This window comes from Geospiza fortis, unplaced genomic scaffold (assembly GCF_000277835.1).
Source record: "Geospiza fortis unplaced genomic scaffold, GeoFor_1.0 scaffold188, whole genome shotgun sequence".
Classification (NCBI taxonomy): domain Eukaryota; kingdom Metazoa; phylum Chordata; class Aves; order Passeriformes; family Thraupidae; genus Geospiza; species Geospiza fortis.
Window position 1 is genome coordinate 3049598 of NW_005054337.1, and position 12857 is coordinate 3062454.

Here is a 12857-nt window from a genome sequence, read left to right on the forward strand (position 1 = left end):
CCTGGGAAGCTTCTGTTGGGGCTTGCAGTGAGAGTATCAGCTGTCCCATAAAATTTAGGAGACAGTAAAGTAAAGCCTTGCTTGAAGCTTTCACGTCTTTCATTAATAAAATCTTGTTGGTGATCATCTTTCATTCACATGTTTTGTGTAAAACTGTATGAATCATTCAGCAGATTATTTGCTCCCCCTGGACATTGCTTTTGTCTCCTTGCATTAGTCCCTCAAGACACCACAATTAAATCGCATCTGAAGAGCCGTTTGTTTAGTTCTCTCCTTGAAGAACTCATTTAAAAAAATATTTTCCCATTTGTTTCAACAAAACATCATTAGAAAACCTGAGCTGTATCAATCCAGCTTTATATCTAGATGCTTTGCTTCAATAGTGCTTCTACCCTGTATGTGAGCAGCAGCAGTCTCTGCTTCCAATGGAGCTCAAAACACTTCAGCAGTTTTATAACACGAAATATACCTTTCCCAAAACTGCAGTTCTCAGGCCAAATTCCTACCCATAAATTCATTGACAGGCAAGTTGCAAATCAAATAAAAAGAGTTCACACTGGAAACCCTGACAAGTCTTTGACAGCCGCAGTGATCCCAGCACAAAGCTTTCCATGGCAGACGGGACAAAGCAAGCTGTACTCTGGTGCACTTTATCTGGAAAACAGCTCTGCTATCCCAGTCAATACTCCCACAGTTCCTTTTCTCCCTATGAATGAGAAATTCAGTATAAAAGCACATAGTACAAGTAAGTCTGTGGTGCCTGGTATAAAATAAATAATTAAACTACAGTAACCACGAAATTGGATTTGCATGGGAGGAGCTTCCCCCTGTACAACATAAATTGTTAACAGTTATTTGAGAGCCATTTCCTTGCAGATCTTGGATAAGGGAAGCTGTGGGGTTTACTGTTTTGCAGGGACCAGCATTCAGCACATCAAGGTTCCACCTGATGCAAGTCAAAATACCCAAACACAGTGCTCACTAATATAAACTGGCATGCAATAAAATATTTATGTTTTGGTTTTAGCTTCTGATCACTGCACCCACTTAGAAAGAATGAATTATGAATTCTCAATAGATGGTGCTATAAAGAAAAGTGCTAAAAAAGAAAACCAAGATCTGTGCATCAGACCACAACATGCAGCACTAACAGGCCTTTTCACATTGTATATTCCAAAACACCTCAGGAAAGCTGGTAAGTGTTATCTCCTGCTTTACACATAAAGAAGCAAAGAATAAATTACCTTCCTAAGGCCATGGATCAATAAAAATGGTAAAAGGACTGCCTGAGTCTCAAGTTGACATGCAGTGCCCTTTCCACAGGGCTTCACTGCTCCCTCCACCCACAGATATTTTCAGGACACAGACATGCAATCTCCCAAGTCATGTAACAATTTTTCAGCTTAATCTGCTGTAGAATATTTTACAAGCAAAGCAGTCTGAGGTCTGCTTTTACAGACTGCACAGTGGTAAGCTGGGCATAGTGCCAGCTCCCAGTTGACAGCTAAGCATCAAGGCACCAGGATACTCAAAAATGGCACTGGTTTTGATCAACACTACATAAATGGGAAGCTCTCTCTCAGATGCCCTCAGAGTTCCAGAGGTACAAGAGCCAGGTGCACAGAGGGATCAGGGTCAGTGACACTGGACCTCACTGAGCATGGAATTGGAATTGTCTCTGGATATGTACTTAACCAGAGGGGCCACCCACAGCCTTGAGCTCTGTGCACACCAAACTAAAGGTATGGGCACATGAAGAGGGCACATTTACAAACTAAGGTGAAGCATGTGGTGAGCTAGTCCATGACAAACAGCTGACAGCCTGACAGCTCAGCTCTCAGCAAGAAGGGGTAAAACAGTTTAATTTTCATTGGGGCTATTCCAAAGTTTGCACAGTCTGAGATTATTGCTGCTAAGCCCAGGCCTTCACTTCTCCTGTGCTGCTCATCTGCTCACACTCTTAACACTGCCAGTCAAAACTAGATGAAAGGGTCATAAAACAAGAAAGGAGAATAACAGCACTGAAAAAAATTCAGAATCAATATTACTTGAACAAAGAGGGCTTTCACTGGGAAAAAAATGAAAAACCAACACATAAATTCAGTGTGGTGGGAAGAGGAGAAAAACATCTACAGGAGCCTAGGAAAGAGGATATGAGAGATTACAGAAAAGTCTGTAGAAAGCCTCTCCCATGAGAGCTGCTTTAACAACTGAAGGATATCTGTGTTGTCATGTCCCAGCAGCCCAAGCAGAGACTGCACAGCGTTCAGCTCCACCAGCAGGTGATACAGGCCGGGCATTGTCGCGATCACGTGCATTTCCTGAATGATGTCATTTAAATCCAGTTCTGACTCCATAAACCTGAGGCAAGACAAAAAAAGGTAACAAAAAGGCAAGAAGAGACCACTACCTTCCAGGAGCCACCACATAGGACTTGTCACCCCAGGTGCACATGGCACCAGCATTTCTATCTTCCCTGTCCTACACCTGCCCCTTGAAGTTTAATCCTGCAGCAGAATAAACATTTCTACTGTGTAATTTACATTGAGTAAACAAGCAGATTTGTTCCAATTTTGTAAATCAGTTCTAGAATTTCAAGAAGAAATTAAAATCAAGATGCTGCAGTCACACACAAGCAAACTTGCTTTTAAAATAAATTCTGCAGAGCGCTGCACTTTCCCTAGCTAGCACATATTAGTATGTGGGTTGTATGAGTCTGAAGTCCATAAATATAATCTGGGTAAGGCAAAGGACAGCAAACTGGACAAAAAATAATGGCATTGAACTGTAGGAAGAAATCCCTTTAATGTGAATAACAGAACACCTTGAAGGGAGGAAGAGGCTTCAAGAACACAAATACACATCTGGCTCTCAGAGCCCATCCAGCTGTTCTGCTCACCACAGCAATGGGTAACATGAAATAATTTCCTCCCCACACAGACCTCTGGCTGGTATGCAAGCACACACCTTCACATCAAATGATGGAATGAAATCTTTAATTATTGCTGATGATGGTTTTTGTGCTGCCAGCCATATACTGGTCACACCAGAGTCTCAACAAAGTCATTTTTAATTAACAAAGCCAGTTTCAAATAATATTTAGAAGAATATTTACAAGGCAGTATCTGCTGTTACATAAGCTTTATGTAACTGAAAACATCTCTATATTCCAGCAATTGATTTAGACTTACACCTAAAATCAAAGGGAGAAAAGTTAAGCACAGTCTTACTTCTCTGGATTATCAGGAAACTTGATCCGCAGCTCCTGGTTTTTGTAGGATCTCTTCTCAAAGGTGAGAATCATCTTCTTCACTGAACTTTCATCCAAAGGTTCCTCCTGACCAAATCAGAAAAGGCAGAAAAATGAGCTTTAAATGGCTGGAGAAACATCAGCAATGTGGTGGGACTGCAGCCAGGCCCAGGGCCCTGGGAATTCCAGCCAGCTCTGGAATCTCCCTGCAGAGAGCTGCCAAACACCTCACAGGCCATCACCACCCACTCCAGCTCAGATCTCCAGCTGCTCTTTCACACCTGTTATAACCTGGCACCATCAGTTCATATTGAGGTTTTTTTGCTTCTGACACAGATCAAACCTGCACTCACAGCCTGTGCCCATGGAGAGCTTCTCTGCAGAAGTCCCTTGTTATGCTATTGTTTTTTTGAAGTCTACATTTAACTGCCCTGAATTTATGTTCTTCCGCATTTTCTTCACTTGGATAAGCTTTCACTGTTATCTTAAAGCCTTTTCCTAAAGAAAGAAATAAATCAATATTCTACTCTAGCATTTTCTCTTTATTTTGTAAATGCTCCTAAGGTGTTTCTCAGCTGGAGTTGTATATTTACTGTACAGCAGCAATACAACCTCGGCTGCCTCCCTGACACCTACAAACGTTTTCCTTAGTTTATGACTTTAATGTACTTCTTTTATTAAAAAATTGATGGTATAGATTTCCCTGTGTAACCTCTTCCCTCTCCTCTGACTGTGTTACAACCACTATTTAAGAGAAACTCTCAAAACAAAAACCAAACCAGACACCCTCCCATCTTTAGCCAAGTGCCCCGCAGGATTAAATCAAGAGCTGCTGCTGGTATTGCAGATTCTTTGGTCAGTGACTCTAAGCAGCAAACTGACATGAGACAGAGAACCTCCATTTCTTCAGCAAACTCCATTACAATAACAACACCAGCCCTCAGCCTTCAGTTATGATTGCATTGCCTCCGTTCCTTTGCCCAATCTGTCTCATTGCCATCCCACTCATGTCACCACCCCATTCAGCCAATCAATACTACAGTGCCCAAAGAACATTGGGATTTCAACCCACACATGCTGACACTGCTTCCTTCTGTTCCCTTTGATTCTTTGCTTCCTCTAACACATATCACTATTATATCTCCATTAGGATCTGCTTATATCTTGTATTGAATTTGCATTCAGTATTGCAGTGTCCTACAGATTAGCTTCCTCACATCAAATTTACTGGGACAAAGCACATTTTAATAGCACTTATATTAACTGCAGTCCAAAGTAATAAACAAGAGATTTGAGTTCTAAAGCCTGGACTTTCAGCCCTTAAAATGTCTGGCTGGGAGGACTCCACTTGACAGAGATGAGGGACTGGCACACTGCAGGAATCCACAAGACTCCAGCCAGTCAGGAGGACTCTTCTCTCGATCCATCCTCCCTGGAGCTGAAATGCTACAGAAATCCTGCATTATCTTTCTCTGCTATCAGCAACAACTGTCATGGCAATAGCTCAACATAAAAAAAAGAGGGAGATTCTTAAAGACAGATGCTGGCAATGCTGTATACAAAGGACAATGATATTTTACAAAGCTACACAATTCTGAAGTGGTGAATATCACTTGTTTTTTTATCAAACAGGACACAGGCAGCAGGAAGCAAATATCTTCTAGATTTATACCAATCCATGTGTCACATTTATAAAGTGATCTTTTCCCTGGCCCTTGGCAGAAAGGCCAATGCAGCATTGGATTTCTGTCTCCAAGGCTTGAAATCATTTACCCTTGACAGCTGCCACCCCCCTCCTCTGACCCAAGACCTTTCTTGTGCAGAAGAATGTTTGTTTATTTGCTGCTGCTGCTGCAGAGCTACAAAGAGGGGGAGAAGCTGCATGGTTGGGGGTACTGATGAGAACAACAGTCAGGAAATTGGTTAGAACACAGAAACTGTTTCCTAAAAATATACTTCAGAAGGTGATCTGGGTATTCTCAGACCAAACAGATACTTGAAAGCCTTCTCCCTTTTGTCCCCACTTTAAATCTTCAGCTGATATATTTGAGAAATTTGAAATTAATGAACACTTCACAGGGCAGGAAAGCAAACCCACAAACTGAAGCTGTACGAGCACAGAAAAATCACGTTAAGCCTCACCACCTACACGGCAAGAAATGGGAATCACAGAGAAGGGGTTTGGTGTTTGGTTATTTCCACTGCCTCTCCTTTCCCAGAGGACTTACTTCCTCATCTTCCTCTTCTCCATCCCTCTCTATTATCTGAAGGAGTTTCTTCTTCTCATCATCAGTTTCTTCCAGGGCAGCAGACTCCTCTTCCCTATGACGGCCATGCTCTCGGGCACTGGCTTGTTTCCGACGTGCTTTGATTTCCTCTTCCTCTTCATCACGGGGTCTTTTTGTCCCTCTGTTAGGCTGAAGTCACAGAAATAAAAGGTGAACGAATATAAGTGTTTAGTGACCCTTGCAAACCAAAATACCAATATTACAAACCATACTGAGGAAATTCTTACAAGTTTAAAAGATTTGCTTACACAACACTTAACAACTCTGAAAACTGGAAAGGAAATTAATTTAGTGAAGTGGAACATCACATGAGTAGATGAATGCCTCTGCCAAGAGCTGTGTCAACATCCTACCTTCGTTGATCTATGAACACAATTCACGGGAAAATATCTTCATAGACAGCAAGGACAAGGAGTGCACAGACAAGGAGTGGCCGAGCAGCCCTGCTCAGTGGGGCTCAGCTGCCCATCAAGGAACCCCAGTCTGCTGACTCAGCTCAGACAACCCCACATTTCACAGCCAGCAGACTGATATGCTCAGCAGACAGCAGGGAATGATAATTTTTTACCCACAATGTACACAAGACTATATTGAATTCCTGTGTGCCTCCCATTTCACCCCCATCCTTCTGTCTGAAGTTTGCTGACAAGTAAAAGCAGAATCAGCCCAAGTCAGAGCAGGTAGGACAAGGAGGACTGCTGCTTGCTGCAGCTCTGCAGGGGCTTGGCACTGGATTAAACAGTGCCCAAACCATCCTGGTTTGCTTGGAACAAGCAATTCCTATTATTTTATTCCACTATTTCTAGTTGATTGTCAAAATTAAAGGTAATTTGCCAAGGACAAGAAGAAGTCCATTAATCCTAATCCGATGTTTTCATTCAGGCAGAAAGGGATAAAAGCATTTGCAACAGAAGAAAAAATTTTCCCCTCAAAAGCTACAAGGACATTAAATTTGGTCTCTCACATTTCTGAAGGACAACCAAGCTGGAACAGGAGTACTCTATGCTCTATAACTACAGCAAAACAAAGCTTAATTCTTTACTATTTAAAAGGAGAGTACATATCAAGAATAATAAAATAATAACAAAATTATTTTTACTTTACACCACTGCTCAAGTCACCTGGTAGGTGATTTTGTAACCTCATTAGGTCTAACACATGCCCATCCTAATTTATAAAACACCATCTGGCAGGCAGCCCCTACTCTTCTGCTCTGTGGGACCCTTTGTCTAAAATGGCAAAAGTCACACCAGGCTTCCATGAACACAGGCCCTGTTTTTATGTGAGACTGAGATTCCTTCTCATGTTTGATCCAAAGAAAGGTGCAGATGAAATATGTGACAGTGTCATTCTCCTGCCAGGTCTGGCACTAGTGTGAGCATCAAGATGGGAATTTCCAGCTCCCTGGCAGGTTGGAAACTTTTGGGCTGCAGAGGGTAATAAACCTTTCAGACTCCTAAGGGAATCCAGCTGTGGTTCCAGTTCTGCCACGCACTGCACCAGTGGCACAGCCCAATGACAAGCTGGTAAATCATCTGCTCCGGAGGAAATGCTGCTTTCAGGAGATGTAAAAAAAATAAAGCTCCCCCAGCCAGCCCCAAAAAAGCACATGAGGAGTTAATTATAGTTAAGAAGCAGGCCAGAAAGCAGCCTGGCTGGGATCACCTTGTTTTCAGGGTTACCACCCTGTCACCACTTTAGGGAAGACGCAGAATCAAGTTTCCCAGACAACAGATTAGCACAAATCAGAGCTGTATCTGCTCGCTCCCAGGCAAACCTGTTCAAGCTCTGTTATCTGTCTCCTTTCTCTCTATATCTTCTCTGCCATTTCCATTACAGATGGTACATTCCTGACTTAAAACCCTTCTAAAGTGCCTCCATGCACTTTTAAAGCAGTTACTCAGCTCATAATTCAATAGCCATGACGTGGAAGCATACCCAGAGATTCTGTGAAATGAAAAATTTATTTGCTTGGAGGGTTTTGTGGATTGGGGTTTTTTTTAAACAGATTCCTATTACTTATCTTCTAGGTACATTAAAATATAATTTCACATAGATCCATTTGGAAACAAATGTGTCATTGACAACAACTAATAATTCAAACACTCCCTGAGCAACCAGCAAACCCATAAAAAGAATAAGGAAAAGGTGCTCTTCTAAATGACATCATCCAAGGAAAAAAATTAAATCCATACTCCTTACTCAATGTCCTTGATATCACAAGGGGCCCTGCCCTTCCTATGTCCTTCCATTCACTCCTTGGTAATACCATCCTATACCATCTTTGACAGATTAATGTCATAAACACAAATACAGTAATTAGTGACATAAATCCCAAAATTTACATCTAAATCTCAACAAGATTTGTCATGGATGCTCCTGATTTGGAATTGGAATCTCAATCCTCACTCTTATTTCTAAACATTAAAAAGGACCAAAGCCCCTGGCGAGCCTGAGGTGTAATGAGAGGCTGAGGGACCTGGGGGTCTATCAGATGCAAAGTCATGTGCCATAGGAAGGGACTGCATCCCAGAACAAAACCTAAACTAAAACTCCATCACAAAACCATCCCCATTTCCTCTGAGTACACAATTCTCAAGATCAGAATTTACACCCTTGCTTCCATCTCAATTATTTTGCCCTTTTTTGTATTTATGCATTGCTGGGGGAGGCTCTGTACCACGGAGCAGAATCATTATGATAAATCAGGGAAGTGCCCCGTGTGTGATCATTAACGCTGCCAGAGCCTGGCAATAGGCAGTAATTGAATTCGGGCAAACGCTATTAAGCAGGCATTAAGGCTTTGCCTCTCCTTATTGATGTTATGCAAAAACCTCGCTAAGAACATTGCTGTTCCCAACCAGCACTTATTAAAGCCAAGAAACCAAGGCCTGAGTGGAACACCTGGGTCCTGCTCATTCCACAAGAGATGCACAGTCATGAGCAACTGATTTAAGGCAGGCATTACTTTCTGTTCATTGATTTTCATCTTGGGTTTGCATTTGTGTTTTGCAAAGGACTTACCAACTAGCAAGAATTAAGCTCATAGGTTGCCGCACCAAGCCTGGTGCATTTCGCTCAGCAAACACACAGATTGTGTCCAAACACATTTATTTAACCAATTCCACAGCTTCACAGACATCTGCACAAGTTGTGCCTTTGTGGTAGAAAAGAGAAAGCTAATCATTTGATAAACAAAATGTGGGGTTTTTTACTTAGCTGTGCTAAGGTGAATCTGGCAAGAAGTTAGAATTCATTTGAAAATGCACAAGAAAAGCATTTTTCAATTGTTATGTTAGCTAAGCTTAATTCTGTTCCTGATGAATGCAGGGCATTCACAGTAATTTATTCAGCAGGCCTTTTCATTTAAATCTAACACTGATAGCACCACACAAAAACCAATGAATACAAAAGGGTTCAAAAAAAAGCTACTGTTTATAAAATATGATAAAGTAAACAGAAGCTGGTAATTGGGAACGGGAGGATTATCTTTCCCTTTCTCTTGTAGTCCTCCTGTACTGGTTGTGTCTGTTAGCTGACAGACACTCCCTGGGGCCCAGCCTTTGGTACAGACTTTCCCCAGACACACCTGACACAGGTCCTGGGGTGGTAAGGCCAAGCCTGACCTCAGTGTGGGCAGCAGGAGCAGCATCAGCCACATGTCACATGAGGAACAGGGAAACAACGTCCTAAATCAAAGCACAATAATCTGCCAGCGCCTCTGGGCTCCCTCCAAGCAGTGATTGCACATTAATATCAGGGTTAAGTACACCACAAAATCTGAACACACATTTCTCAGAATCCTGATTGCTTCAGCCTTTGCCAAACATAAGGAAGGTTTAGAGAGGTCTCAGTAGTTTCATATTACTCAGGAAATACTCAGGAGTTTCATATTACTAAGGTATCTGTTTTGTAAGTAACGTCATTACTGTGAAGCTCAGGAATTTTCGTTAATGAAATCTGAAATGAATCTTCATAAATGATGCAGCTTCTGTGCCCAGATCCCAGCCCGCTCCGAAGAGCCACTCAGAAAGCAGCACAGCAGCTGTCAGTTTGGGATCCTAATCTCCAGAGGAATCTTCAATGACTTCCTAATTTTGTTTCCAATGTTTGTGATAAACCAGGCTATGATCAATCTCACTTTCCCATGCTTTTTCTTCCTGAGGCATGACACACAGCCCTTCTAAATGGCGCAGGATCTGAGTGCTAAAAACTGGAAGAACTGGTACCCCAGGAAAATCAGAAATCTCAGAGACCCAAGAGCTCCAAAATCACACAGTCTGAGGCAAATGCAATGACAGGTGCACAGTGTACCCACACGAATACAGATTATTAATTTCAGAGGGAATGCACCCCTGTGCCCTCCAGCCTCCCTTGCAAGGCTCTGAACCACCCAAGGAACACATCAGGGAGGTGCAGGACAGGGATCTTTCTTGACATCCCCTGGTTTGGTGGTCAAAGACAATACATTGGGAAGTAAACTAGAGATTCACTTGTCACCCTGTGAGAGCACAGCTCTGGCAGCATGGGGCTTACTCCCAGGAGCAGAACCAAGGGATGAGGCAGACAGCTGAGCCAATGTCAGCTCCTTGTTTTAACTGCTGGCAGCAGAGGAGCTACTGGGGTAATAATGCTGTGAGTAGCCAACAACCAGCTCAGCTGAGCTGCCCCTACCATCAGATGCATCCATTACATTGCAAATTGACAGCAAATTATCTGTACCAGCAGCAGAAATGATGATACACAGAGATCCATCTCGGTACACACTGCACTGAACACCGACAGACCCCAGGGAGATCACCCAGGGTGCTGAAGGCAGATCTCACCCCACAGTTACTGCTTCCTCTGCTACTCTATCTTACAATCAGGGCTTTGCAATGATCACTCACACTGATGAAATCTGCCGTTAATGAGAATTCAAATAACCTCCCTTATTTCCTCCCAGGACAACTGAAAGAAGACTGAATAGCCCTGGAGTTGGCTTTGTCCTCTTAATTACCCTCTGTAATCAGAGACCAAACACGGAGGATCTGGGCAAACAGCAGCAATATTTAATCATCACTTTAGACCATCTGCAACTGTTTTGCAGCAACACGTAAAGTTTATGGATTCCTGAGCTTTGGATAAACGGCCAGGTGCTGTTTAATTGTATTTTTTGTTGCAAGAGGTTTCTTTTCCCATTCTGGCAGACACTTGGTGCTGGATTGGTGGCACGGTGCCTGCAGTCTCTTCCACGCCAAGTTTGGCTCTGAGGGAGAACATCTTCTTGCCGAAGCAAGGGCACAGATTACACATTTAGAGGAGAAAATTCAAAACAGTGTAAGAGGAAAGCAATTATTTTGGGTTGTGCTGAGGGAGGTTGAGAAGACCAACTCATTTGCAGCAAGAGATTAAAATCAGAGAGCTGAGGCATCACACCACCTCCCCGACAGCCGGTACCATCCCTGCGATGAGGACAGCCAAGGAGACCTTGAGCCAGCCCACAGCCCAGAGCAGGGAAGCTCCCAAATCCAGGGCTGAGTGGGCCAGGAGCTGCTGGGGGAGCTGCCAAGCCACCCTCCCCTGGCCATCCTCTTCAAGCCACCCTCCCCAAAAGCAGAGCCTGACCCATAGGATGGGAGGAAGTGAAATCTACTGCTTCCAACTATTTTTCCTCACCTCTCAGCAAGAAATGCCCTCACAGAAGGGAATCTCATTTTCTCAGAACCAGAGCTATTTTCCTGCCTTCTGCTCCTCCACTTTTTTTACCTGTACCCACCATTGTACCCAGTTCTGGAGGTCTGAACTCAGCACCACTGACTTCTAATGCTCCCTAAAGCATCACCCCAGCCAGTGACACAAGAACCACCTGCATTCAGCTGAGAGCCCAGGAGAGCACAGAGCCAGGACAAATCCCTCAGGAACTATTTCAGCAGTTGGCTGAAAGCTGTGGAATGCTTTTCCCCACAGCTAAGAACAATTTTAGCAGCAAGAAATGGAATTAAAATTTAGATACCCTGCAGCTAAGCAGCACTTCTTTACCTTGAGAGAATAGAGCCCCCACTGTCACAAGCAATCACCCCCTGCCCGTGCTGAAAGCTCATCCAAGGGAAAGCTGCACAAAATCCAAGTGAGCAAAGCAAAGTCGATGGACACTTCCCACCAGAGCGGAGGGAATCCTAGGGAGTTCACATTCTGAGAGCAAGAGAAAAGCCAACTAACAAAACCCCAAACTGGAACTTGCTTAAAAAATGACAAAGTTCATTCAGGTTTACCTCTCTGTGCCTTAACCTGCATCCCAGACATGTAAGGGATGACATTGCTAAGTCCCAGATGGGGTGGAGAAGGCCAAAGAATCATAGGAACATAAGAAATGAGAATTCTAATTTGATGTTGAAAAATCACATTTGAAAAAGATAGAGAAATACAGAGGTGGAGTGGATCTAAGACCAGCAGGGCTGTGCTGTTGGATGCAGCAGGATGTGGAGGGATGTTTGAGACAGAGCAATCCACAGAGGGAAACATCCTGGAGATTATCAAGGAAGAATCCAGTGCAGCTCTCAAAGACAGACTGCCCCAGAAACTTCAATAGCATTGGGAAAGCTGCTGAGAAACTTCTCAAACCCAACAGCAACTTCCCCTTTTCCCCTGAGCGTCTCCAAACACCACATTCCCAAAGCACAAACATGGAGTGAACAGCAACACATTCCCTTCACCTCTGTGCCCCACGGAATGAGGCACACCAGGAGGACACCGAGTTCCACCAGGAATTGTCTGCTCTCAGCTCGGAGCAGACCTGGCCACACCTACACGGCTGAAAACGCCTCGGGATGTTTTCCTCACCCAGGGAAACCCCACGGCTGCAGCCGGGTGGGAACTGGAGCAAAGCCCGGCGTTATCCCAGCCAAGGTGTCAAAATGTTCCTGCAGTTCATGCCCTGTTTCACAGGAACACCTGAAATTTGCTCCTGGATAATAAACCACTCAATAAATAATAAACCACTCGATACCCGCACACAACGAGCCATCAGTGACCGCAGGGCAAGGGAAGCACACGCTCCGAGTAAAGGCAAACTTTCATAAGGAAAACTTTTTAAAACATATTTTGATAAAAATGAAATTAAAGGCGTTTTGGCATAAAACGGGGAGAAATAGACAAGCTAGAACAGCCACGGAAGGAGCTCAGGTTTCTCTCCAGCACAGGCGGGCACAATCTGCCCATCTGTGGCCGAAGCGACACCGGCAAAGCCGCGGAGTCCCCGGTAATCGGCTCCTACCGGGCACCGCCGCTCCAAAGAAGGGGAGACACCCCCAAAATTTAGCGGCACCTTAACCAGCCCC

The 12857-nt window shown here is 43.8% G+C and overlaps 1 protein-coding gene across 1 annotated transcript in view; it reads right to left on the reverse strand.

Annotated features, from left to right (window-relative positions):
• The window catches only part of CTNNBL1 (catenin beta like 1), a 60685-nt gene that overhangs the window by 34180 nt on the left and 13648 nt on the right, over positions 1-12857 (reverse strand). Inside the window, exons 2-4 of the mRNA XM_014307532.2 lie at positions 5479-5667; positions 3231-3337; positions 2222-2361 (exon numbers count right to left, since the gene is read on the reverse strand). Coding sequence (XP_014163007.2) covers positions 2222-2361; positions 3231-3337; positions 5479-5667 — 436 coding nt within the window. The remainder of the gene's footprint in view (positions 1-2221; positions 2362-3230; positions 3338-5478; positions 5668-12857) is intronic.